This window comes from Oncorhynchus masou, chromosome 14 (genome assembly GCF_036934945.1).
Source record: "Oncorhynchus masou masou isolate Uvic2021 chromosome 14, UVic_Omas_1.1, whole genome shotgun sequence".
Lineage (NCBI taxonomy): Eukaryota > Metazoa > Chordata > Actinopteri > Salmoniformes > Salmonidae > Oncorhynchus > Oncorhynchus masou.
The window spans coordinates 32,264,604-32,289,577 of NC_088225.1; the positions used below are offsets into that span (position 1 = coordinate 32,264,604).

Here is a 24,974-nt window from a genome sequence, read left to right on the forward strand (position 1 = left end):
CCCTTCTCCTCCTCCTCCTCCTTCCCCTCCCCCTTATCCTCCTCCCCTCCTCCTCCCTCTCCACCTCCTCCTCCTCAGGGTGTGAACCTGTCAGGTGGTCAGAAGCAGAGGGTCAGTCTGGCCAGAGCGGTCTACTGCGACTGTGCTGTCTATCTATTGGACGATCCTCTGTCGGCGGTCGACGCCCACGTGGGCAAACACATCTTCGAGAAGGTTGTCGGGCCCCAGGGAGTCCTCAAGGACAGGGTAAGAGGTCGTAACCCCAAAACAGAGGTCAGGGTTTATAATAGGGATGTGGTTTGGATTTGGTTTACAGTGTGACTCTGTGTGTGTGTGACTGATTTTTGTCTCTGTAGACTCGTGCTGGTGACACTGTGTGTGTCTTCCTTTATAGGACGCCACGCACACGTTATGGGACGTCCTTGCTGGGGGTGGGTCTACTCGTTAGGGGCGGGTCTACTCGTTAGGGGCGGGGCTACTCGTTAGGGGCGGGTCTACGCGTTAGGGGCGGGTCTACTCATGGGAGGCGGGTCTACTCATGAGGGGCGGGTCTACTCATTAGGACAGTGACCGTGTCTTCCTTCAGACACCGTCGAAACAGACCAGACCCAGCTGGTACCTGGTTCCTCTACAGTCAATGAACTAAACAGACCAGACCCAGCTGGTACCTGGTTCCTCTACAGTCAATGAACTAAACAGACCAGACCCAGCTGGTATCTGGTTCCTCTACAGTCAATGAACTAAACAGACCAGACCCAGCTGGTACCTGGTTCCTCTACAGTCAATGAACTAAACAGACCAGACCCAGCTGGTACCTGGTTCCTCTACAGTCAATGAACTAAACAGACCAGACCCAGCTGGTACCTGGTTCCTCTAGAGTCAATGAACTAAACAGACCAGACCCAGCTGGTACCTGGTTCCTTGACAGTCAATGAACTAAACAGACCAGACCCAGCTGGTACCTGGTTCATATTATACAGTCAATGAACTAAACAGACCAGACCCAGCTGGTACCTGGTTCCTCTACAGTCAATGAACTAAACAGACCAGACCCAGCTGGTACCTGGTTCCTCTACAGTCAATGAACTAAACAGACCAGACCCAGCTGGTACCTGGTTCCTCTAGAGTCAATGAACTAAACAGACCAGACCCAGCTGGTACCTGATTCCTATACAGTCAATGAACTAAACAGACCAGACCCAGCTGGTACCTGGTTCATATTATACAGTCAATGAACTAATCAGACCAGACCCAGCTGGTACCTGGTTCCTCTAGAGTCAATGAACTAAACAGACCAGACCCAGCTGGTACCTGGTTCCTCTAGAGTCAATGAACTAAACAGACCAGACCCAGCTGGTACCTGATTCCTATACAGTCAATGAACTAAACAGACCAGACCCAGCTGGTACCTGATTCCTATACAGTCAATGAACTAAACAGACCAGACCCAGCTGGTACCTGGTTCATATTATACAGTCAATGAACTAACCAGACCAGACCCAGCTGGTACCTGGTTCCTCTACAGTCAATGAACTAAACAGACCAGACCCAGCTGGTACCTGGTTCCTATACAGTCAATGAACTAAGGTAAATGGTAAATGGCCTAAGTGAACTATCTTCATTTATCCACCATCTTTGAAATGGACTCAACCTCACAAATCCCCGGCCGTCCAGTCTTCAGTCAGCTGTTCAATCAAAATATACAGTATATGTACTGTATATACATTCAGTGTACAAAACATCGTCTTTCCATGACGTAGACTGACCAGGTGAATCCAGGTGATCTCATATTGATGTCACCTGTTAAATCCACTTCAATCAGTGTAGATGAAGAGGAGGAGACCGGGTTAAAGATGAAGGGGAGGAGACCGGGTTAAAGATGAAGGGGAGGAGACCAGGTTAAAGATGAAGGGGAGGAGACCAGGTTAAAGATGAAGAGGAGGAGACCAGGTTAAAGATGAAGGGGAGGAGACCAGGTTAAAGATGAAGGGGAGGAGACCAGGTTAAAGATGAAGGGGAGGAGACCAGGTTAAAGATGAAGAGGAGGAGACCAGGTTAAAGAGGAAGGGGAGGAGACCTGGTTAAAGATGAAGGGGAGGAGACCAGGTTAAAGATGAAGGGGAGGAGACCAGGTTAAAGATGAAGAGGAGGAGACCAAGTTAAAGATGAAGGGAAGGAGACCAGGTTAAAGATGAAGGGGAGGAGACCTGGTTAAAGATGAAGGGGAGGAGACCTGGTTAAAGATGAAGGAGAGGAGACCGGGTTAAAGATGAAGGAGAGGAGACCGGGTTAAAGATGAAGGGGAGGAGACCTGGTTAAAGATGAAGGGGAGGAGACCAGGTTAAAGATGAAGGGGAGGAGACCTGGTTAAAGATGAAGGGGAGGAGACCAGGTTAAAGATGAAGGGGAGGAGACGGGGTTAAAGATGAAGGGGAGGAGACCGGGTTAAAGATGAAGGGGAGGAGACCGGGTTAAAGATGAAGGGGAGGAGACCGGGTTAAAGATGAAGGGGAGGAGACCGGGTTAAAGATGAAGGGGAGGAGACGGGGTTAAAGATGAAGGGGAGGAGACCGGGTTAAAGATGAAGGGGAGGAGACGGGGTTAAAGATGAAGGGGAGGAGACGGGGTTAAAGATGAAGGGGAGGAGACCTGGTTAAAGATGAAGGGGAGGAGACCGGGTTAAAGATGAAGGGGAGGAGACCTGGTTAAAGATGAAGGGGAGGAGACCTGGTTAAAGATGAAGGGGAGGAGACCTGGTTAAAGATGAAGGGGAGGAGACCTGGTTAAAGATGAAGGGGAGGAGACCGGGTTAAAGATGAAGGGGAGGAGACCTGTTAAAGGAGGATTTTTAAGCCTTGAGACAACTGAGACGTGGATTGTGTCTGTGTACCATATCTATCTTCAATCTGTCAATTCAACTAAAATCCCTTAATATACTGGATCTATTTAAAAAGCCCTACTCTGACCCTCTGTGTGTGTGTGTTTCTGTCTCCGTAGACTCGTGTTCTGGTGACCCACGGTCTGAGCTTCCTGCCCCAGGCAGATCTGATCCTGGTGATGGTGGAGGGAGAGATCACTGAGAGGGGCTCCTACCTGGAGCTGATGGCACGTGACGGGGCCTTCGCTGAGTTCCTCAGGACTTACGCCAACAAAGAACAGGAAGATGACGAATCAGGTGACTTATGTTATCTTCATCATCATCATCATCAGCTAGCTAGCTAGCTAGCTACATCTCTACACTATAACCTCTATAGTCATTGCCACTGTTTGTCATGTCATCATCTCTATAACCACTATAGTCATGTCATCATCTCTATAACCACTATAGTCATGTCATCATCTCTATAACCACTATAGTCATGTTATCATCTCTATAACCACTATAGTCATGTCATCATCTCTATAACCACTATAGTCATGTCATCATCTCTATAACCACTATAGTCATGTCATCATCTCTATAACCTCTATAGTCATGTCGTCATCTCTATAACCACTATAGTCATGTCATCATCTCTATAACCACTATAGTCATGTCATCATCTCTATAACCACTATAGTCATGTCATCGTCTCTATAACCACTATAGTCATGTCATCATCTCTATAACCTCTATAGTCATGTCATCATCTCTATAACCACTATAGTCATGTCATCATCTCTATAACCACTATAGTCATGTCGTCATCTCTATAACCACTATAGTCATGTCTCTATAACCACTATAGTCATGTCATCATCTCTATAACCACTATAGTCATGTCATCATCTCTATAACCACTATAGTCATGTCATCATCTCTATAACCACTATAGTCATGTCATCATCTCTATAACCACTATAGTCATGTCGTCATCTCTATAACCACTATAGTCATGTCTCTATAACCACTATAGTCATGTCATCATCTCTATAACCACTCACTATAGTCATGTCATCATCTCTAAAACCAGTCATTGTCACGGTTTGTCATGTCATCATCTCTATAACCACTATAGTCATGTCATCATCTCTATAACCACTATAGTCATGTCATCTCTATAACCACTATAGTCATGTCATCATCTCTATAACCACTATAGTCATGTCATCATCTCTATAACCACTATAGTCATGTCAGCACCGTCTCCCCTGCTTGTTGTCCGTACCAGTTTAACACAGTAGCACCGTCTCCCCTGCTTGTTGTCTGTATCAGTTTAACACATTAGCACCGTCTCCCCTGCTTGTTGTCTGTATCAGTTTAACACCACCACAGTAGCACCGTCTCCCCTGCTTGTTGTCTGTACCAGTTTAACACCACCACAGTAGCACCGTCTCCCCTGCTTGTTGTGTGTTCAGCGTTTTAAACTAGTCATATTACACAATGGTTTGTCTCTCTGCTTTCGTCAGGGTTGGGTAGGTTTCTTTATAAATGTAATCTGTTACAATTACCAGTTACCTGTCAAATTGTAATCAGTAATGTCATTTTTTTTGGATTACTCCGTAACGATTACAGTAATGTAATCTGATTGCTTTCATGAGAAGAAGACCAAAATAATCCATCAAGCACGTTTGGTGTGTTGACATAGTGGTCTCTGATTGGTGGTCATCATTTGGTGTGTCATCATAGTGGTCTCTGATTGGTGGTCATCATTTGGTGTGTCATCATAGTGGTCTCTGATTGGTGGTCATCATTTGATGTGTCGATATAGTGGTCTCTGATTGGTGGTCATCATTTGGTGTGTCGACATAGTGGTCTCTGATTGGTGGTCATCATTTGATGTGTCGACATAGTGGTTTCTGATTGGTGGTCATCATTAGGTGTGTCATCATAGTGTTTTCTGATTGGTGGTCATTAGGTGTGTCATCATAGTGTTTTCTGATTGGTGGTCATCATTTGATGTGTCAACATAGTGGTCTCTGATTGGTGGTCATCATTTGGTGAGTCATCATAGTGGTTTCTGATTGGTGGTCATCATTTGGTGAGTCATCATAGTGGTTTCTGATTGGTGGTCATCATTTGGTGAGTCATAGTGGTTTCTGATTGGTGGTCATCATTTGGTGAGTCATCATAGTGGTTTCTGATTGGTGGTCATCATTTGGTGAGTCATCATAGTGGTTTCCGATTGGTGGTCATCATTTGTTGAGTCATCATAGTGGTTTCTGATTGGTGGTCATCATTTGGTGAGTCATCATAGTGGTTTCTGATTGGTGGTCATCATTTGGTGAGTCATCATAGTGGTTTCTGATTGGTGGTCATCATTTGGTGAGTCATCATAGTGGTCTCTGATTGGTGGTCATCATTTGGTGAGTCATCATAGTGGTTTCTGATTGGTGGTCATCATTTGATATGTCGACATAGTGGTCTCTGATTGGTGGTCATCATTTGGTGAGTCATCATAGTGGTTTCTGATTGGTGGTCATCATTTGGTGAGTCATCATAGTGGTTTCTGATTGGTGGTCATCATTAGGTTAGTCATCATAGTGGTCTCTGATTGGTGGTCATCATTTGGTGTGTCGATATAGTGGTCTCTGATTGGTGGTCATCATTAGGTGTGTCATCATAGTGGTTTCTGATTGGTGGTCATCATTAGGTGTGTCATCATAGTGTTTTCTGATTGTTGGTCATTAGGTGTGTCATCATAGTGTTTTCTGATTGTTGGTCATCATGTCATTTTTTTGGATTACTCCGTAACGATTACAGTAATGTAATCTGATTGCTTTCATGAGAAGAAGACCAAAATAATCCATCAAGCACGTTTGGTGTGTTGACATAGTGGTCTCTGATTGGTGGTCATCATTTGGTGTGTCATCATAGTGGTCTCTGATTGGTGGTCATCATTTGGTGTGTCATCATAGTGGTCTCTGATTGGTGGTCATCATTTGATGTGTCGATATAGTGGTCTCTGATTGGTGGTCATCGTTTGGTGTGTCGACATAGTGGTCTCTGATTGGTGGTCATCATTTGATGTGTCGACATAGTGGTTTCTGATTGGTGGTCATCATTTGGTGAGTCATCATAGTGTTTTCTGATTGGTGGTCATTAGGTGTGTCATCATAGTGTTTTCTGATTGGTGGTCATCATTTGATGTGTCGACATAGTGGTCTCTGATTGGTGGTCATCATTTGGTGTGTCATCATAGTGGTCTCTGATTGGTGGTCATCATTTGGTGTGTCATCATAGTGGTCTCTGATTGGTGGTCATCATTTGGTGTGTCATCATAGTGGTCTCTGATTGGTGGTCATCATTTGGTGTGTCATCATAGTGGTCTCTGATTGGTGGTCATCATTTGATGTGTCGATATAGTGGTCTCTGATTGGTGGTCATCATTTGGTGTGTCGACATAGTGGTCTCTGATTGGTGGTCATCATTTGATGTGTCGACATAGTGGTTTCTGATTGGTGGTCATCATTAGGTGTGTCATCATAGTGTTTTCTGATTGGTGGTCATTAGGTGTGTCATCATAGTGTTTTCTGATTGGTGGTCATCATTTGATGTGTCAACATAGTGGTCTCTGATTGGTGGTCATCATTTGGTGAGTCATCATAGTGGTTTCTGATTGGTGGTCATCATTTGGTGAGTCATCATAGTGGTTTCTGATTGGTGGTCATCATTTGGTGAGTCATAGTGGTTTCTGATTGGTGGTCATCATTTGGTGAGTCATCATAGTGGTTTCTGATTGGTGGTCATCATTTGGTGAGTCATCATAGTGGTTTCCGATTGGTGGTCATCATTTGTTGAGTCATCATAGTGGTTTCTGATTGGTGGTCATCATTTGGTGAGTCATCATAGTGGTTTCTGATTGGTGGTCATCATTTGGTGAGTCATCATAGTGGTTTCTGATTGGTGGTCATCATTTGGTGAGTCATCATAGTGGTCTCTGATTGGTGGTCATCATTTGGTGAGTCATCATAGTGGTTTCTGATTGGTGGTCATCATTTGATATGTCGACATAGTGGTCTCTGATTGGTGGTCATCATTTGGTGAGTCATCATAGTGGTTTCTGATTGGTGGTCATCATTTGGTGAGTCATCATAGTGGTTTCTGATTGGTGGTCATCATTAGGTTAGTCATCATAGTGGTCTCTGATTGGTGGTCATCATTTGGTGTGTCGATATAGTGGTCTCTGATTGGTGGTCATCATTAGGTGTGTCATCATAGTGGTTTCTGATTGGTGGTCATCATTAGGTGTGTCATCATAGTGTTTTCTGATTGTTGGTCATTAGGTGTGTCATCATAGTGTTTTCTGATTGTTGGTCATCATGTCATTTTTTTGGATTACTCCGTAACGATTACAGTAATGTAATCTGATTGCTTTCATGAGAAGAAGACCAAAATAATCCATCAAGCACGTTTGGTGTGTTGACATAGTGGTCTCTGATTGGTGGTCATCATTTGGTGTGTCATCATAGTGGTCTCTGATTGGTGGTCATCATTTGGTGTGTCATCATAGTGGTCTCTGATTGGTGGTCATCATTTGATGTGTCGATATAGTGGTCTCTGATTGGTGGTCATCGTTTGGTGTGTCGACATAGTGGTCTCTGATTGGTGGTCATCATTTGATGTGTCGACATAGTGGTTTCTGATTGGTGGTCATCATTTGGTGAGTCATCATAGTGTTTTCTGATTGGTGGTCATTAGGTGTGTCATCATAGTGTTTTCTGATTGGTGGTCATCATTTGATGTGTCGACATAGTGGTCTCTGATTGGTGGTCATCATTTGGTGAGTCATCATAGTGGTTTCTGATTGGTGGTCATCATTTGGTGAGTCATCATAGTGGTTTCTGATTGGTGGTCATCATTTGGTGAGTCATCATAGTGGTCTCTGATTGGTGGTCATCATTTGGTGAGTCATCATAGTGGTTTCTGATTGGTGGTCATCATTTGGTGAGTCATCATAGTGGTTTCTGATTGGTGGTCATCATTTGGTGAGTCATCATAGTGGTTTCTGATTGGTGGTCATCATTTGATATGTCGACATAGTGGTCTCTGATTGGTGGTCATCATTTGGTGAGTCATCATAGCTGTTTCTGATTGGTGGTCATCATTTGGTGAGTCATCATAGTGGTTTCTGATTGGTGGTCAGACTGTCTCCGGTGGAACAAACTTAAACTTGCACCTTTTTTGAATTGAATGTCATTCAGAAAACCCGAAAGGTGCCATCATGTATTTTTCTCACAAACACCCCGTCTAAATGTAGTAGTAATCCTATAAGTAATTATCTAGTTTTTCAAACGTATCTGTACTCTGATTACAATATGTTTGCTGGTAATGTAACTGAGTAGTTGTTGTGTTTTGTAATCAGATTACATTTAATGTATTATATGTCATCAGTTACTTCCCAACCCTGCCTTTCACTATTGTTTTTCTATTTAATGTATTTTTACGTTTGTCTCTTTCTCATCTCCCTTCTCTCTCTCTCTCTCTCTCTCTCTCTCTTTCTCCTCTCTCTTTCACTCTCTCTTTCTCTCTCTTCTCTCTCTCTCTCTCCTTCTCTTTCTCCTTCACTCTCTCTTTCTCCTCTCTTTCTCTCCTTCGCTCTCTCTCTCTTTCACTCTCTCTCTCCCTCTCTCTCTCTCCTTTGCTCTCTCTCACTCTCCTTTGCTCTCTCTCTCCTTTGCTCTCTCTCTCGGCTTTGCTCTCTCTCTCTCTCTCTCTCTTTCATCCCCTTTTTTTGTCCTGTCTGCCATTCAGAAGAGGGGAGGGAGGAGGAGGAGGATACTGAAGGTTTGATTGGTTGTCTTTCCCCCTAGGAGACATGGGTTGTGTCCCAAATGGAACCATATTCACCATGTAGTGTACTTGTTTGGACCAGAGCCATATGAGTCCTATGTAGGGAATAGAGTGCCATCTGGGACACAGCCTTGGTTTAGTTAGTGTCTCTATCCTTATACAGGCTACCTCTCCTTGTCTCCTCCCTCTTTCCCTTAAGAAACACTACTGATCTGGACTGGTAGCTTTGTTCCACCCTCCTGATCTGTTAGGAGAGCACAGGGGTCAGGATGGGGTCGGGCTACAGGACTGGTGTGGAGATAAAAAATAAATCAATAATTGGTTTAGTTGGGTGGAATTACAGGAATTATTTTCACATCAGTATCTCTGATTTCAGATGGTCACTCTGATCTGAGGGTACGAGGTCATTTTGATATGAGGGTATGAGATCACGAGGTCACTGGTATGAGGTCACTGATCTGAGGGTATGAGGTCACTGATCTGAGGGTATGAGGTCCCTGATCTGAGGGTATGAGGTCCCTGATCTGAGGGTATGAGGTCCCTGATCTGAGGGTACGAGATCACTCTGATATGAGGGTATGAGGTCACGAGGTCACTGATCTAAGGGTATGAGGTCACTGATCTGAGGGTATGAGGTCATTTTGATATGAGGGTATGAGATCACGAGGTCACTGGTATGAGGTCACTGATCTGAGGGTATGAGGTCACTGATCTGAGGGTATGAGGTCCCTGATCTGAGGGTACGAGATCACTCTGATATGAGGGTATGAGGTCACGAGGTCACTGATCTAAGGGTATGAGGTCACTGATCTGAGGGTATGAGGTCACTGATCTGAGGGTATGAGGTCACTGATCTGAGGGTACGAGGTCACTCTGATATGAGGGTATGAGGTCACGAGGTCACTGATCTAAGGGTATGAGGTCACTGATCTGAGGGTATGAGGTCATTTTGATATGAGGGTATGAGATCACGAGGTCACTGGTATGAGGTCACTGATCTGAGGGTATGAGGTCACTGATCTGAGGGTATGAGGTCCCTGATCTGAGGGTACGAGATCACTCTGATATGAGGGTATGAGGTCACGAGGTCACTGATCTAAGGGTATGAGGTCACTGATCTGAGGGTATGAGGTCACTGATCTGAGGGTATGAGGTCACTGATCTGAGGGTACGAGGTCACTCTGATATGAGGGTATGAGATCACGAGGTCACTGATCTAAGGGTATGAGGTCACGAGGTCACTGATCTAAGGGTATGAGGTCACTGATCTGAGGGTATAAGGTCCCTGATCTGAGGGTACGAGGTCACTCTGATCTGAGGCTATGAGGTCACGAGGTCACTGATCTAAGGGTATGAGGTCACTCTGATATGAGGTCACGAGGTCACTGATCTGAGGGTATGAGGTCACTATGATCTGAGGCTATGAGACAAGGGTGGTAGGCCATGTAAAGGCCGTGTATAGATGTCCCTGCAGTATGGACACACAGACAGCCTGGCTCATGCATGTGTTTGCATGTCAGCTACACTACAGCAGCACTCAGAGAAAACACAGGTCCTCCTGGTCCAAGCCCATGTTGTGTTCAACTCTACAACCTGACACTGTGATGGGTGGGTTCTGGGCTGGATGGCTGGGAGGAGGGCTGATTGACCGATGATGACTGGGAGGAGGGCTGATTGAGTGATGATGGCTGGGAGGAGGGCTGATTGAGTGATGATGGCTGGGAGGTGGGCTGATTGAGTGATGGGTGGGAGGAGGGCTGGATGGCTGGGAGGAGGGCTGATTGAGTGATGGGTGGGAGGAGGGCTGGATGGCTGGGAGGAGGGCTGATTGAGTGATGATGGCTGGGTTCTGGGCTGGATGGCTGGGAGGTGGGCTGATTGAGTGATGATGGCTGGGAGGTGGGCTGGATGGCTGGGAGGAGGGCTGATTGAGTGATGATGGCTGGAAGGAGGGCTGATTGAGTGATGATGGCTGGGAGGAGGGCTGATTGAGTGATGATGGCTGGGAGGTGGGCTGGATGGCTGGGAGGAGGGCTGATTGAGTGATGATGGTTGGGAGGAGGGCTGATTGAGTGATGATGGCTGGAAGGAGGGCTGATTGAGTGATGATGGCTGATTGAGTGATGATGGGTGGGTTCTGGGCTGGATGGCTGGGAGGAGGGCTGATTGAGTGATGATGGGTGGGAGGAGGGCTGATTGAGTGATGATGTGTGGAAGGAGGGCTGATTGAGAGATGATGGCTGGGAGGAGGGTTGATTGAGTGATGATGGCTGGGAGGAGGGCTGATTGAGTGATGATGTGTGGAAGGAGGGCTGATTGAGAGATGATGGCTGGGAGGAGGGTTGATTGAGTGATGATGGCTGGGAGGAGGGCTGATTGAGTGATGATGGGTGGGATGAGGGCTGATTGAGAGATGATGGCTGGGAGGAGGGCTGATTGAGAGATGATGGCTGGGAGGAGGGCTGATTGAGTGATGATGGGTGGGTTCTGGGCTGGATGGCTGGGAGGAGGGCTGATTGAGAGATGATGGCTGGGAGGAGGGCTGATTGAGTGATGATGGGTGGGTTCTGGGCTGGATGGCTGGGAGGAGGGCTGATTGAGAGATGATGGCTGGGAGGAGGGCTGATTGAGTGATGATGGCTGGGAGGAGGGCTGATTGAGTGATGATGGGTGGGTTCTGGGCTGGATGGCTGGGAGGAGGGCTGATTGAGTGATGATGGGTGGGAGGAGGGCTGATTGACTGATGATGGCTGGGAGGAGGGCTGATTGACTGATGATGGCTGGGAGGAGGGCTGATTGACTGATGATGGCTGGGAGGAGGGCTGATTGAGTGATGATTGAGTGATGATGGCTGGGAGGAGGGATGATTGAGTGATGATGGCTGGGAGGAGGGCTGATTGAGTGATGATGGCTGGGAGGAGGGCTGATTGAGTGATGATGGCTGGGAGGAGGGCTGATTGAGTGATGATGGCTGGGAGGAGGGCTGATTGAGTGATGGTGGCTGGGAGGAGGGCTGATTGAGTGATGGTGGGTGGGAGGAGGGCTGGGTGGCTGGGAGGAGGGCTGATTGAGTGATGATGGGTGGGTTCTGGGCTGGATGGCTGGGAGGAGGGCTGATTGAGTGATGATGGCTGGGAGGAGGGCTGATTGAGTGATGATGACTGGGAGGAGGGCTGATTGAGTGATGATGGCTGGGAGGAGGGCTGATTGAGTGATGATGGCTGGGAGGAGGGCTGATTGAGTGATGATGGCTGGGAGGAGGGCTGATTGAGTGATGATGGCTGGGAGGAGGGCTGATTGAGTGATGATGGCTGGGAGGAGGGCTGATTGAGTGATGATGGCTGGGAGGAGGGCTGATTGAGTGATGATGGCTGGGAGGAGGGCTGATTGAGTGATGATGGCTGGGAGGAGGGCTGATTGAGTGATGATGGCTGGGAGGTGGGCTGATTGAGTGATGATGGCTGGGAGGAGGGCTGATTGAGTGATAATGGCTGGGAGGTGGGCTGATTGAGAGATGATGGCTGGGAGGAGGGCTGATTGAGTGATGATGGCTGGGAGGTGGGCTGATTGAGTGATGATGGCTGGGAGGAGGGCTGGATGGCTGGGAGGAGGGCTGATTGAGTGATGATGGCTGGGAGGTGGGCTGATTGAGTGATGATGGCTGGGAGGAGGGCTGATTGAGTGATAATGGCTGGGAGGTGGGCTGATTGAGAGATGATGGCTGGGAGGAGGGCTGATTGAGTGATGATGGCTGGGAGGAGGGCTGGATGGGTGGGAGGAGGGCTGATAGAGTGATGATGGGTGGGAGGAGGGCTGGATGGGTGGGAGGAGGGCTGATAGAGTGATGATGGGTGGGAGGTGGGCTTATCGAGTGATGATGGCTGGGAGGTGGGCTGATTGAGTGATGATGGCTGGAAGGAGGGCTGATTGAGTGATGATGGCTGGGAGGTGGGCTGATTGAGTGATGATGGCTGGGAGGTGGGCTGGATGGCTGGGAGGAGGGCTGATTGAGAGATGATGACTGGGAGGAGGGCTGATTGAGTGATGATGGCTGGGAGGAGGGCTGATTGAGTTATGATGGCTGGGCAATGGGCTGGATGGGTGGGAGGAGGGCTGATAGAGTGATGATGGCTGGGAGGTGGGCTTATCGAGTGATGATGGCTGGGAGGTGGGCTGATTGAGTGATGATGGCTGGGAGGAGGGCTGATTGAGTTATGATGGGTGGGAGGAGGGCTGGATGGCTGGGATTAGGGCTGATTGAGTGATGATGGCTGGGCAATGGGCTGGATGGGTGGGAGGAGGGCTGATAGAGTGATGATGGGTGGGAGGTGGGCTGATTGAGTGATGATGGGTGGGAGGAGGGCTGATTGAGAGATGATGGCTGGGAGGAGGGCTGGATGGCTGGGAGGTGGGCTGGATGGCTGGGAGGAGGGCTGATTGAGTGATGATGGGTGGGATGAGGGCTGATTGAGTGATGATGGGTGGGAGGAGGGATGATTGAGTGATGATGACTGGGAGGTGGGCTGATTGAGTGATGATGGCTGGGAGGAGGGCTGATTGAGTGATGATGGCTGGGAGGAGGGCTGGATGGCTGGGAGGAGGGCTGATTGAGTGATGATGGCTGGGAGGAGGGCTGATTGAGTTATGATGGCTGGGCAATGGGCTGGATGGGTGGGAGGAGGGCTGATAGAGTGATGATGGCTGGGAGGTGGGCTTATCGAGTGATGATGGCAGGGAGGTGGGCTGATTGAGTGATGATGGCTGGGAGGAGGGCTGATTGAGTTATGATGGGTGGGAGGAGGGCTGGATGGCTGGGAGGAGGGCTGATTGAGTGATGATGGGTGGGAGGTGGGCTTATCGAGTGATGATGGGTGGGAGGAGGGCTGATTGAGTGATGATGGGTGGGAGGAGGGCTGATTGAGTGATGATGGCTGGGAGGAGGGCTGATTGAGTGATGATGGGTGGGAGGAGGGCTGGATGGCTGGGAGGAGGGCTGATTGAGTGATGATGGGTGGGAGGAGGGCTGATTGAGTGATGATGGGTGGGAGGAGGGCTGATTGAGTGATGATGGCTGGGAGGAGGGCTGATTGAGTGATGATGGCTGGGTCCTGGGCTGGATGGCTGGGAGGTGGGCTGATTGAGTGATGATGGCTGGGAGGAGGGCTGATTGAGTGATGATGGCTGGGAGGTGGGCTGATTGAGTGATGATGACTGGGAGGAGGGCTGATTGAGTGATGATGGCTGGGAGGTGGGCTGATTGAGTGATGATGACTGGGAGGAGGGCTGATTGAGTGATGATGGCTGGGAGGAGGGCTGATTGAGTGATGATGGCTGGGAGGAGGGCTGATTGAGTGATGATGGGTGGGAGGAGGGCTGGATGGCTGGGAGGAGGGCTGATTGAGTGATGATGGCTGGGAGGAGGGCTGATTGAGTGATGATGGATGGGAGGAGGGCTGATTGAGTGATGATGGGTGGGAGGAGGGCTGGATGGCTGGGAGGAGGGCTGATTGAGTGATGATGGGTGGGAGGTGGGCTGGATGGCTGGGAGGTGTCAGGGTTGGGTGGGGCTGGATCCTGGGGTCTGAGTGTGATGGGGAAGGAACTGCATGAGATTCTGGCTGGCGTTGACACCATTTCATAGTTTGGGTTTCTGGTCAATTTGAATGGGTTTACAATGCATGAAACCATTTGAGTTATTCAGCATCTTGTCATGGGTTTGAAGACACAGAATCACTTTTTGACATGAGCATGGGGTGATGTTTAAAACCATTTAGTTGTGACAACACGGAGAGTTTATCTCACTGGTATCATTACAACATGGTATCAGTGATGCTGGATGGATACCCTGGTTGGTATCATTATAACATGGTATCAGTGATGCTGGATGGATACCCTCATTGGTATCATTATAACATGGTATCAGTGATGCTGGATGGATACCCTGGTTGGTATCATTATAACATGGTATCAGTGATGCTGGATGGATACCCTGGTTGGTATCATTATAACATGGTATCAGTGATGCTGGATGGATACCCTCATTGGTATCATTATAACATGGTATCAGTGATGCTGGATGGATACCCTGGTTGGTATCATTACAACATGGTATCAGTGATGCTGGATGGATACCCTGGTTGGTATCATTAGAACATGGTATCAGTGATGCTGGATGGATACCCTGATTGGTATCATTATAACATGGTATCAGTGATGCTGGATGGATACCCTGGTTGGTATCATTATAACATGATATCAGTGATGCTGGATGGATACCCTGGTTGGTATCATTATAACATGGTATCAGTGATGCTGGATGGATACCCTCGTTGGTATCATTATAACATGGTATCAGTGATGCTGGATGGATACCCTGGTTGGTATCATTATAACATGGTATCAGTGATGCTGGATGGATACCCTGGTTGCTTATTATATATATATATATATATTTTACCTTTATTTTACTAGGCAAGTCAGTTAAGAACAAATTCTTATTTTCAATGACGGCCTAGGAACAGTGGATTAACTGCCTTGTTCAGGGGTGGAACAACAGATTTTAACCTTGTCAGCTCGGGGGTTTGAACTTGAAACCTTCCGGTTACTAGTCCAACGCTCTAACCACTAGGCCACCCTGCCGCCCCAGTGGTGTATTAAGCACAGCTCTGGGGTCAGGTTCAGTGTACTTCCCGAAGGACACCCTATTCCCTGTAAAGTGCACTGCTTTAGACCAGAGCCCTGTATAGTGCACGACTTACCTATTCCCTATATAGTGCACCACTTTTGACCCGGGGCCCCATCATACCCTATCAAAAGTAGTGCACTATTTAGGGAATAGGGTGCATTTGGGAAACATCCTTAGTAGGCTTGGGAGATATACCGCGTTATGCTGTATAAAGAAGTGTTTCAGACATACAGACGGTACTAGATCCCTCGTTGGGGCTGTGGAGCTACGTGCCACTCCACTGTTTATACGCCTCTTAAAGTTCAGGTGAACTATAAGAAATCTAAAGATGTGTTGAAATAAGTTCCATCCAGTTCAGGACTCCAGCTCTGCGTTTGGTTTGCTAACTTAATAAGTAGCTGGATGTCAGGATGAAGCGTCTTGGTTACAGCAGAGATATTCAACCATCCCCCTTCCTGGATTAAGATCCCTGGTGCCTAAATTGTTTTGTGTGTTTTTTGGGAGGGAAACAGCGCCCCCTTGTGTGCACTTCCGGTAATACCGTGCACCTCGGTGTGGTACAGAAACAGTATGAACATTCAGGGGGGGTTGAGTTAAACGCCGGAAGACACATTTTAGTTGAACGCATTCAGTTGTACAACGGACTAGGTATCTCCCCCTTTTCCCATCTGGATACTGCTCAACCCTGCTCCTTAGTTTCTATCCTAGTAGTTAAGGTTAGGATTGGGCCGTGGGGATCTGACCTAAGGACCACTGCTAAGGGGCTGGTGTTTCCCTGGAGCTGTTCTGACCCTGCTTTGTGTGGTGCTAATGCTGCTAGGGTTATTCTAGCTGTGTGTGTGCGTGTGAGATAGTGTGTGTGTTTTGAGTCTAGAGTGTGTGATGTACTCCCTATAATCAGTGAAAGGTCTGACCAGGTCTCTTCTCTGGGCTGTCTAGACTCTGCACCAAAGAGAGGACTGGAGAATGGACTTCCTGCTGCTGTGATTGGGTGAGTGAACACTCCACTCTGCTGAAATCCCTGGCTTTTACAGCTCACGCTAAACTCTACAAACATCTCAAATCTCTGGCGCACTCTGTCTCTCTGTCTCTACCTCTCCTCTCAACCTCTCTCCTCTCTTCTCTCTTCTCTCTCTCTCTCTGTGTCTGTGTGTCTCTGTCTCTGTCTCTCTGTCTCTCTGTCTCTCCTCTCTCCTCTCAACCTCTCAACCTCTCAACCTCTCTCCTCTCAACCTCTCTTCTCTCTCTCTCTCTCTCTCTCTCTCTCTCTCTCTCTCTGTGTGTCTCTCTCTCTCTGTGTCTCTCTCTCTCTGTCTCTCTGTCTCTCCTCTCTCCTCTCAACCTCTCTCCTCTCTTCTCTCTCTCTCTCTCTCTCTGTCTCTCTCTCTCTCTGTGTCTCTCTCTCTCTGTCTCTCTCTCTCTCTCTCTCTCTCTGTGTCTCTCTCTCTCTGTCTCTCTCTCTCTCTCTCTCTCTCTGTCTCTCTCTCTCTCTCTCTCTTTCTCTGTGTCTGTGCCTCTCTCTCTCTCTATCTGTCTCTCTGTCTCTGTGTCTCCAGTCAGAACCATACCAGTACATCAGCAGTGAGGACAGAAGGAGAGGTCCTGGGGAAGAAGGCCAAGAACGCTGAGGTGGGGAGAATCACAGAGGCTGACAAGGCCAACACCGGGCGGGTAAGAGGCTGTGTGTGTGTGAGATCTTAACTCCCTATTAACAGTCAATGTAGTATACCAGAGCCTCAGAGCAACTGTCCATCTCTTACATTGAACCTCTCTTCTCTTTTGGTCTCTCTCGCTCTTTTTTTTCTCTTTCTCGGTGTCTCTTTCTCTCTTTCCTCTCTTCTCTTGGTCTCTTTCTCACCCTCGCTCTCTGTCTCTGTCTTTCTCTCCTCTCTGTTCTTGGTCTCTCTCTCTCTTTCTCTCTCTCCCCACCCCCTCTCTCTCCCCCCTCTCTCTCCCCCCCTCTCCCCCTCCCTCTCTCTCCCCCTCCCTCTCTTTCTCTTTCTCCCTCTCTCTCTCCCCCTCCTCTCTCTCTCTCTCTCTCTTCCTCTTTCTCCCTCTCTCTCTCCCCCCTTCCTCTCTCCCCCCTCCCTCTCTTCCTCTTTCTCCCCCTCCCTCTCTCCCCCTCCCTCTCTTCCTATTTCTCCCTCTCTCTCCCCCTCCCTCTCTCCCCCCCCCTCTCTCTCCCCTCTATCTCTCTCTCTCTCTCTCTCTCTCTCCCCCTCCCCCTCCCCCTCCCCCTCCCTCTCTCCCTCTCCCTCTAGGTGAAGTTGTCAGTATTCTGGGAGTATATGAAGGCTATAGGGGTGGTGTTGTCCTGCGTCAGTATCTTCCTGTTCTTCAGTCACCACTTCGCCTCTCTCTTCTCTAACTACTGGCTCAGTCTGTGGACTGATGACCCGGTCGTCAACGGAACCCAGCCCAGCAGAGAGATGAGACTGGGGGTGTACGGAGCTCTGGGGGCCTCACAGGGTAAGGACGGTGGTGTGTGTTAGTCTCTGTGTCTGTGGGTGATATCCTGGTCTGTCTACAAGTCTTCATGTTCAACTCTCTCCCTTCCTCTCTCCTCTCTCTTCTCCCAATTCCCCCCTCCCCTCGCTCTCCTTCCCCTCTTTTTCTCCTTCTTCCCAAACCCCCTTCCCCACTCTCTTCTCCCCCCTCTCTCCCCTACTCCCCATACCCTCGCTCTCCTCCCCCTCTCTCTCCCCATACCCCCTCCCCTCGCTCTTTCCCCTTCTCCCCATACCCCCTCCATTCTCTCTCACCATACCCCCCTCTCCTCCCCCCATACCCCCTTTCCCACTCTCTCCTCCCCCTCTCTGTCCGCTACTCCCCATAACCCCCCTTGCTCTCTCATCCCCCTCGCTCTTTCCCCTTCCCCTCTCTCTCTCTCTTTCTCTCTCACCATACCCCCCTCTCCTCCCACCCTCTCTCACAATACCCCCCTCTCCCCCTCTCTCTCCCCTCATACCCCCTTCCCCCCCTCTCTCTCACCCTACCCCCTCTCTCTCCCCCAACCCCATATCTATCCCCATACCCTCTCTCTCTCTCAGGCATAGCTGTGTTCTGCTACTCCATCTCTGTCTCTATCGGTGGTATATTAGCATCACGCTACCTCCACCAGTCCATGCTGTACAATGTACTGCGCTCCCCCATGTCCTTCTTCGAGCGCACCCCCAGCGGTAACCTGGTGAACCGTTTCTCGAAGGAGACAGACACCATTGACTCTATCATCCCAAGGTTTTTACAGAAAAAATATAATATATATATATTTGTACAGAAAATTCTTCAATTATTTATATTTCATTTTTTAAGTTGTCGATTTTATTATGTCTGTATAACATTTTTGTGTATTGTGTTTTTATGAAAATGTGAAATTGTCTGAAATGTGTGTGAAGCCTGCTGTTGGTACCATGTAATGCTGCCTTATCGTAGTAAATATTTCCGTGTTGCCTGCTGTTGGTACCATGTAATGCTGCCTTATCGTAGTAAATATTTCCGTGTTGCCTGCTGTTGGTACCATGTAATGCTGCCTTATCGTAGTAAATATTTCCGTGTTGCCTGCTGTTGGTACCATGTAATGCTGCCTTATCGTAGTAAATATTTCCGTGTTGCCTGCTGTTGGTACCATGTAATGCTGCCTTATCGTAGTAAATATTTCCGTGTTGCCTGCTGTTGGTACCATGTAATGGCGCCTTATCGTAGTAAATATTTCCGTGTTGCCTGCTGTTGGTACCATGTAATGCTGCCTTATCGTAGTAAATATTTCCGTGTTGCCTGCTGTTGGTACTATGTAATGCCGCCTTATCGTAGTAAATATTTCCATGTTGCCTGCTGTTGGTTTCCATGTAATGCTGCCTTATCGTAGTAAATATTTCCGTGTCGCCTGCTGTTGGTACTATGTAATGCCGCCTTATCGTAGTAAATATTTCCGTGTTGCCTGCTGTTGGTACTATGTAATGCCGCCTTATCGTAGTAAATATTTCCGTGTTGCCTGCTGTTGGTACTATGTAATGCCGCCTTATCGTAGTAAATATTTCCATGTTGCCTGCTGTTGGTTTCCATGTAATGCTGCCTTATCGTAGTAAATATTTCCGTGTTGCCTGCTGTTGGTACCATGTAATGCCGCCTTATCGTAGTAAATATTTCCGTGTTGCCTGCTGTTGGTACCATGTAATGCCGCCTTATCGTAGTAAATATTTCCGTGTCGCCTGCTGTTGGTACCATGTAATGCCGCCTTATCTCTCCTCTCTGCCCAGTATCATCAAGATGTTCATGGGCTCCATGTTCAACGTAGTAGGATCCTGTGTGGTCATACTGATCGCTACTCCACTCGTGGCTATTATCATACCTCCTCTGGGGATACTCTACTTCTTTGTCCAGGTGGGTCGCTGAGGGGGGTGGGGTTAGAGAGAGAGAGGGGGGTGTGAGAGGGGGGGGGTTAGAGAGAGAGGGGGTGTGAGAGAGGGGGGGAGAGAGGGGTGTGAGAGAGGGGGGGAGAGAGAGAGAGAGGGGTGTGAGAGAGGGGGGGAGGGAGAGAGAGGGTGGGTTAGGGAAAGAGTGAGAGAGAGAGAGAGAGAGGGAGTGTGAGAGAGGGGTGTGTGTGAAAGAGAGAGGGGGGTTAGAGAGGGGTGTGTGTGAAAGAGAGAGGGGGGTTAGAGAGGGGTGTGTGTGAAAGAGAGAGGGGGGTTAGAGAGGGAGGGGGGGAGAGAGAGGGCGGGTGAGGGAAAGAGTGAGTTAGAGAGAGAGGGGGGGTGTGAGAGAGGGGTGTGTGTGAAAGAGAGAGGGGGGAGGGAGAGAGAGAGAGAGAGAGGGGAGGGGTTGAGAGATCCCTCTCTCCCTACTCACTGTTATTTTATCTCCCTCCATGTCATCCCTCCATCACATCCCTCCATCACATCCCTCCATGTCATCCCTCCATGTCATCCATCACATCCCGCCATGTCATCCCTCCATGTCATCCCTCCATGTCATCCATCACATCCCGCCATGTCATCCCTCCATGTCATCCCTCCATGTCATCCATCACATCCCGCCATGTCATCCCTCCATGTCATCCCTCCATGTCATCCATCACATCCCGCCATGTCATCCCTCCATGTCATCCCTCCATGTCATCCATCACATCCCGCCATGTCATCCCTCCATGTCATCCATCACATCCCGCCATGTCATCCCTCCATGTCATCCCTCCATGTCATCCATCACATCCCGCCGTGTCATCCCTCCGTGTCATCCCTCCGTGTCATCCCTCCCCACAGCGTTTCTACGTGGCGTCGTCCCGTCAGTTGAAGCGTCTGGAGTCCGTCAGTCGCTCCCCGGTCTACACACACTTCAACGAGACGTTGCTCGGCGCCAGCGTCATCCGAGCCTTTGGCGAGCAGGAACGCTTCATCAGGGAGAGTGACGGTCGAGTTGACCACAACCAGAAAGCATACTACCCCAGCATCGTAGCCAACCGGTGAGGAGCGTGGTCACACACACACCTTTATTGGTTGAATCAATAAGTCTGGAGTTTGTAGGGAACTGTACCGTAATGTTTCTAATATCTCTGTGTTGTAGGTGGCTGGCGGTGCGTCTGGAGTTTGTAGGGAACGGTACCGTAATGTTTCTAATATCTCTGTGTTGTAGGTGGCTGGCGGTGCGTCTGGAGTTTGTAGGGAACTGTACCGTAATGTTTCTAATATCTCTGTGTTGTAGGTGGCTGGCGGTGCGTCTGGAGTTTGTAGGGAACTGTACCGTAATGTTTCTAATATCTCTCTGTGTTGTAGGTGGCTGGCGGTGCGTCTGGAGTTTGTAGGGAACTGTACCGTAATGTTTCTAATATCTCTGTGTTGTAGGTGGCTGGCGGTGCGTCTGGAGTTTGTAGGGAACGGTACCGTAATGTTTCTAATATCTCTCTGTGTTGTAGGTGGCTGGCGGTGCGTCTGGAGTTTGTAGGGAACTGTACCGTAATGTTTCTAATATCTCTCTGTGTTGTAGGTGGCTGGCGGTGCGTCTGGAGTTTGTAGGGAACTGTATCGTAATGTTTGCTGCTCTGTTTGCTGTGATGGCGAGAGAGAGCCTCAGCCCTGGGATCATGGGCCTGTCCATCTCATACGCACTACAGGTCAGTAACGTGTGTGTGTGTGTGTGTGTGTGTGTGTGTGTGTGTTTCATAAAAAAAAAAACGGATGAGTTACCTTCATTCTTTGGTTTAGTTTCACAGCCGGTCGGGTCGGGTACCCCCTCCCAAAAAAACAGGCAGTGGATGAATGAGGATCTTCAAGTTAAAGATGAACCTTGTTTTTCTGGGAAACTCACCCCACCCTGTCAGTCCTGAGACCCCAGGTTGTTTAACCCTGTCAGTCCTGAGAGCCCAGGTTGTTTAACCCTGTCAGTCCTGAGAGCCCAGGTTGTTTAACCCTGTCAGTCCTGAGACCCCAGATTGTTTAACCCTGTCAGTCCTGAGACCCCAGGTTGTTTAACCCTGTCAGTCCTGAGACCCCAGGTTGTTTAACCCTGTCAGTCCTGAGACCCCAGGTTGTTTAACCCTGTCAGTCCTGAGACCCCAGGTTGTTTAACCCTGTCAGTCCTGAGACCCCAGGTTGTTTAACCATGTCAGTCCTGAGAGCCCAGGTTGTTTAACCCTGTCAGTCCTGAGACCCCAGGTTGTTTAACCCTGTCAGTCCTGAGACCCCAGGTTGTTTAACCCTGTCAGTCCTGAGACCCCAGTTTGTCAGTCCTGAGACCCCAGGTTGTCAGTCCTGAGACCCCAGGTTGTTTAACCCTGTCAGTCCTGAGACCCCAGGTTGTTTAACCCTGTCAGTCCTGAGACCCCAGGTTGTCAGTCCTGAGACCCCAGGTTGTTTAACCAAGTCAGTCCTGAGACCCCAGGTTGTTTAACCCTGTCAGTCCTGAGACCCCAGGTTGTTTAACCCTGTCAGTCCTGAGAGCCCAGGTTGTCAGTCCTGAGACCCCAGGTTGTTTAACCCTGTCAGTCCTGAGACCCCAGTTTGTCTAACCCTGTCAGTCCTGAGACCCCAGGTTGTTTAACCAAGTCAGTCCTGAGACCCCAGGTTGTTTAACCCTGTCAGTCCTGAGACCCCAGGTTGTTTAACCCTGTCAGTCCTGAGAGCCCAGGTTGTCAGTCCTGAGACCCCAGGTTGTTTAACCCTGTCAGTCCTGAGACCCCAGGTTGTCTAACCCTGTCAGTCCTGAGACCCCAGGTTGTTTAACCAAGTCAGTCCTGAGACCCCAGGTTGTTTAACCCTGTCAGTCCTGAGACCCCAGGTTGTTTAACCAAGTCAGTCCTGAGACCCCAAGTTGTTTAACCCTGTCAGTCCTGAGGTCTCAGCTGTTCATAAATGACATCATAGATAGCTTTTAATACTTTGTGACTCAAACCATTCTGACTCTACTTTGCCTCTCTCTCTCTCTGCCTCTCCTTCTCTCTGTCTCTGCCTCTCCTTCTCTCTGTCTCTGCCTCCTTCTCTCTGCCTGTCTTTCTGTGTCTCTCTGTCTCTGCCTCTCCTTCTCTCTGTCTCTGCCTCCTTCTCTCTGCCTGTCTTTCTGTGTCTCTCTGTCTCTGCCTCTCCTTCTCTCTGCCTGTCTTTCTGTGTCTCTCTGTCTCTGCCTCTCCTCTCTGCCTGTCTTTCTGTGTCTCTCTGTCTCTGCCTCTCATTCTCGCTGCCTCTGTCTTTCTCTCTGTCTCTGCCTCTCCTTCTCTCTGCCTCTCCTTCTCTCTGCCTCTCCTTCTCTCTGCCTCTCCTTCTCTCTGCCTCTCCTTCTCTCTGTCTCCACCTCACCTTCTCTCTGTCTCCGCCTCACCTTCTCTCTGTCTCCGCCTCACCTTCTCTCTGTCTCCGCCTCTCCTTCTCTCTGCCTCTCCTTCTCTTTCTCTGCCTCTCCTTCTCTCTTCCTCTCCTTCTCTCTGCCTCTCCTTCTCTCTGTCTCTGCCTCTCCTCTCTTCCTCTCCTTCTCTCTGTCTCCGCCTCTCCTTCTCTCTGCCTCTCCTTCTCTCTGCCTCTCCTCTCTGCCTCTCCTTCTCTCTGTCTCCGCCTCACCTTCTCTCTGTCTCCGCCTCACCTTCTCTCTGTCTCCGCCTCACCTTCTCTCTGTCTCCGCCTCACCTTCTCTCTGTCTCCGCCTCACCTTCTCTCTGTCTCCGCCTCACCTTCTCTCTGTCTCCGCCTCTCCTTCTCTCTGCCTCTCCTTCTCTCTGTCTCTGCCTCTCCTTCTCTCTGTCTCCGCCTCTCCTTCTCTCTCTCCGCCTCTCCTTCTCTCCGCCTCTCCTTCTCTCTGTCTCTGCCTCTCCTCTCTGCCTCTCCTTCTCTCTGCCTCTCCTTCTCTCTGTCTCCACCTCACCTTCTCTCTGTCTCTGCCTCTCCTTCTCTCTGCCTCTCCTTCTCTCTGTCTCCGCCTCTCCTTCTCTCTGTCTCTGTCTCTCCTTCTCTCTGCCTCCTCTCTGTCTCTGCCTCACCTTCTCTCTGTCTCTGCCTCTCCTTCTCTCTGTCTCTGCCTCACCTTCTCTCTGTCTCCGCCTCTCCTTCTCTCTGTCTCCGCCTCACCTTCTCTCTGTCTCCGCCTCTCCTTCTCTCTGTCTCCGCCTCACCTTCTCTCTGTCTCCGCCTCACCTTCTCTCTGCCCCTGTCTTTCTGTCTCTCTCTGCCTCTCCCCCTCTGTCTCTCTGTCCTGTAGCTGACGGCCTCTCTGACCTGGCTAGTGAGGATGTCTTCAGATCTGGAAACCAACATTGTGGCCGTGGAGAGAGTCAAGGAGTACGAAGACACAGAGAAAGAGGTACGACTGTGTGTGTTTATGTTCTCATAGACAACTCTGTAGGTAGAGCTGTTGTTGTGACTGTGTGTGTTGTGACTGTGTGTTGTTGTGACTGTGTGTTGTTGTGACTGTGTGTGTTGTGACTGTGTGTTGTTGTGACTGTGTGTGTTGTGACTGTGTGTTGTTGTGACTGTTTGTGTTGTGACTGTGTGTTGTTGTGACTGTGTGTGTTGTGACTGTGTGTTGTTGTGACTGTGTGTTGTTGTGACTGTGTGTGTTGTGACTGTGTGTGTTTATGTTCTCATACACAACTCTGTAGGTAGAGCTGTTGTTGTGACTGTGTGTGTTGTTGTGACTGTGTGTGTTGTTGTGACTGTGTGTTGTTGTGACTGTGTGTGTTGTTGTGACTGTTTGTGTTGTGACTGTGTGTGTTGTGACTGTGTGTGTTGTGACTGTGTGTGTTGTTGTGACTGTTTGTGTTGTGACTGTGTGTGTTGTTGTGACTGTGTGTTGTTGTGACTGTGTGTGTTGTTGTGACTGTGTGTGTTGTTGTGACTGTGTGTGTTGTTGTGACTGTGTGTGTTGTTGTGACTGTGTGTGTTGGGACTGTGTGTGTTGTTGTGACTGTGTGTGTTTATGTTCTCATACACAACTCTGTAGGTAGAGCTGTTGTTGTGACTGTGTGTGTTGTTGTGACTGTATGTGTTGTGACTGTGTGTGTTGTTGTGACTGTGTGTTGTTGTGACTGTGTGTTGTTGTGACTGTGTGTTGTTGTGACTGTGTGTTGTTGTGACTGTGTGTTGTTGTGACTGTGTGTTG

The 24,974-nt window shown here is 49.0% G+C and overlaps 1 protein-coding gene across 4 annotated transcripts in view; it reads left to right on the forward strand.

Annotated features, from left to right (window-relative positions):
- The window catches only part of LOC135554749 (multidrug resistance-associated protein 1-like), a 91,972-nt gene that overhangs the window by 48,021 nt on the left and 18,977 nt on the right, over positions 1 to 24,974 (forward strand). For all 4 annotated transcript variants that reach the window (XM_064987179.1, XM_064987180.1, XM_064987182.1 and 1 more), the window contains 10 exons: positions 79 to 246; positions 2,998 to 3,175; positions 16,338 to 16,389; positions 16,955 to 17,069; positions 17,660 to 17,867; positions 18,449 to 18,635; positions 19,655 to 19,778; positions 20,657 to 20,856; positions 21,378 to 21,504; positions 24,075 to 24,176. In XM_064987179.1, coding sequence (XP_064843251.1) covers positions 79 to 246; positions 2,998 to 3,175; positions 16,338 to 16,389; positions 16,955 to 17,069; positions 17,660 to 17,867; positions 18,449 to 18,635; positions 19,655 to 19,778; positions 20,657 to 20,856; positions 21,378 to 21,504; positions 24,075 to 24,176 — 1,461 coding nt within the window. The remainder of the gene's footprint in view (positions 1 to 78; positions 247 to 2,997; positions 3,176 to 16,337; positions 16,390 to 16,954; positions 17,070 to 17,659; positions 17,868 to 18,448; positions 18,636 to 19,654; positions 19,779 to 20,656; positions 20,857 to 21,377; positions 21,505 to 24,074; positions 24,177 to 24,974) is intronic.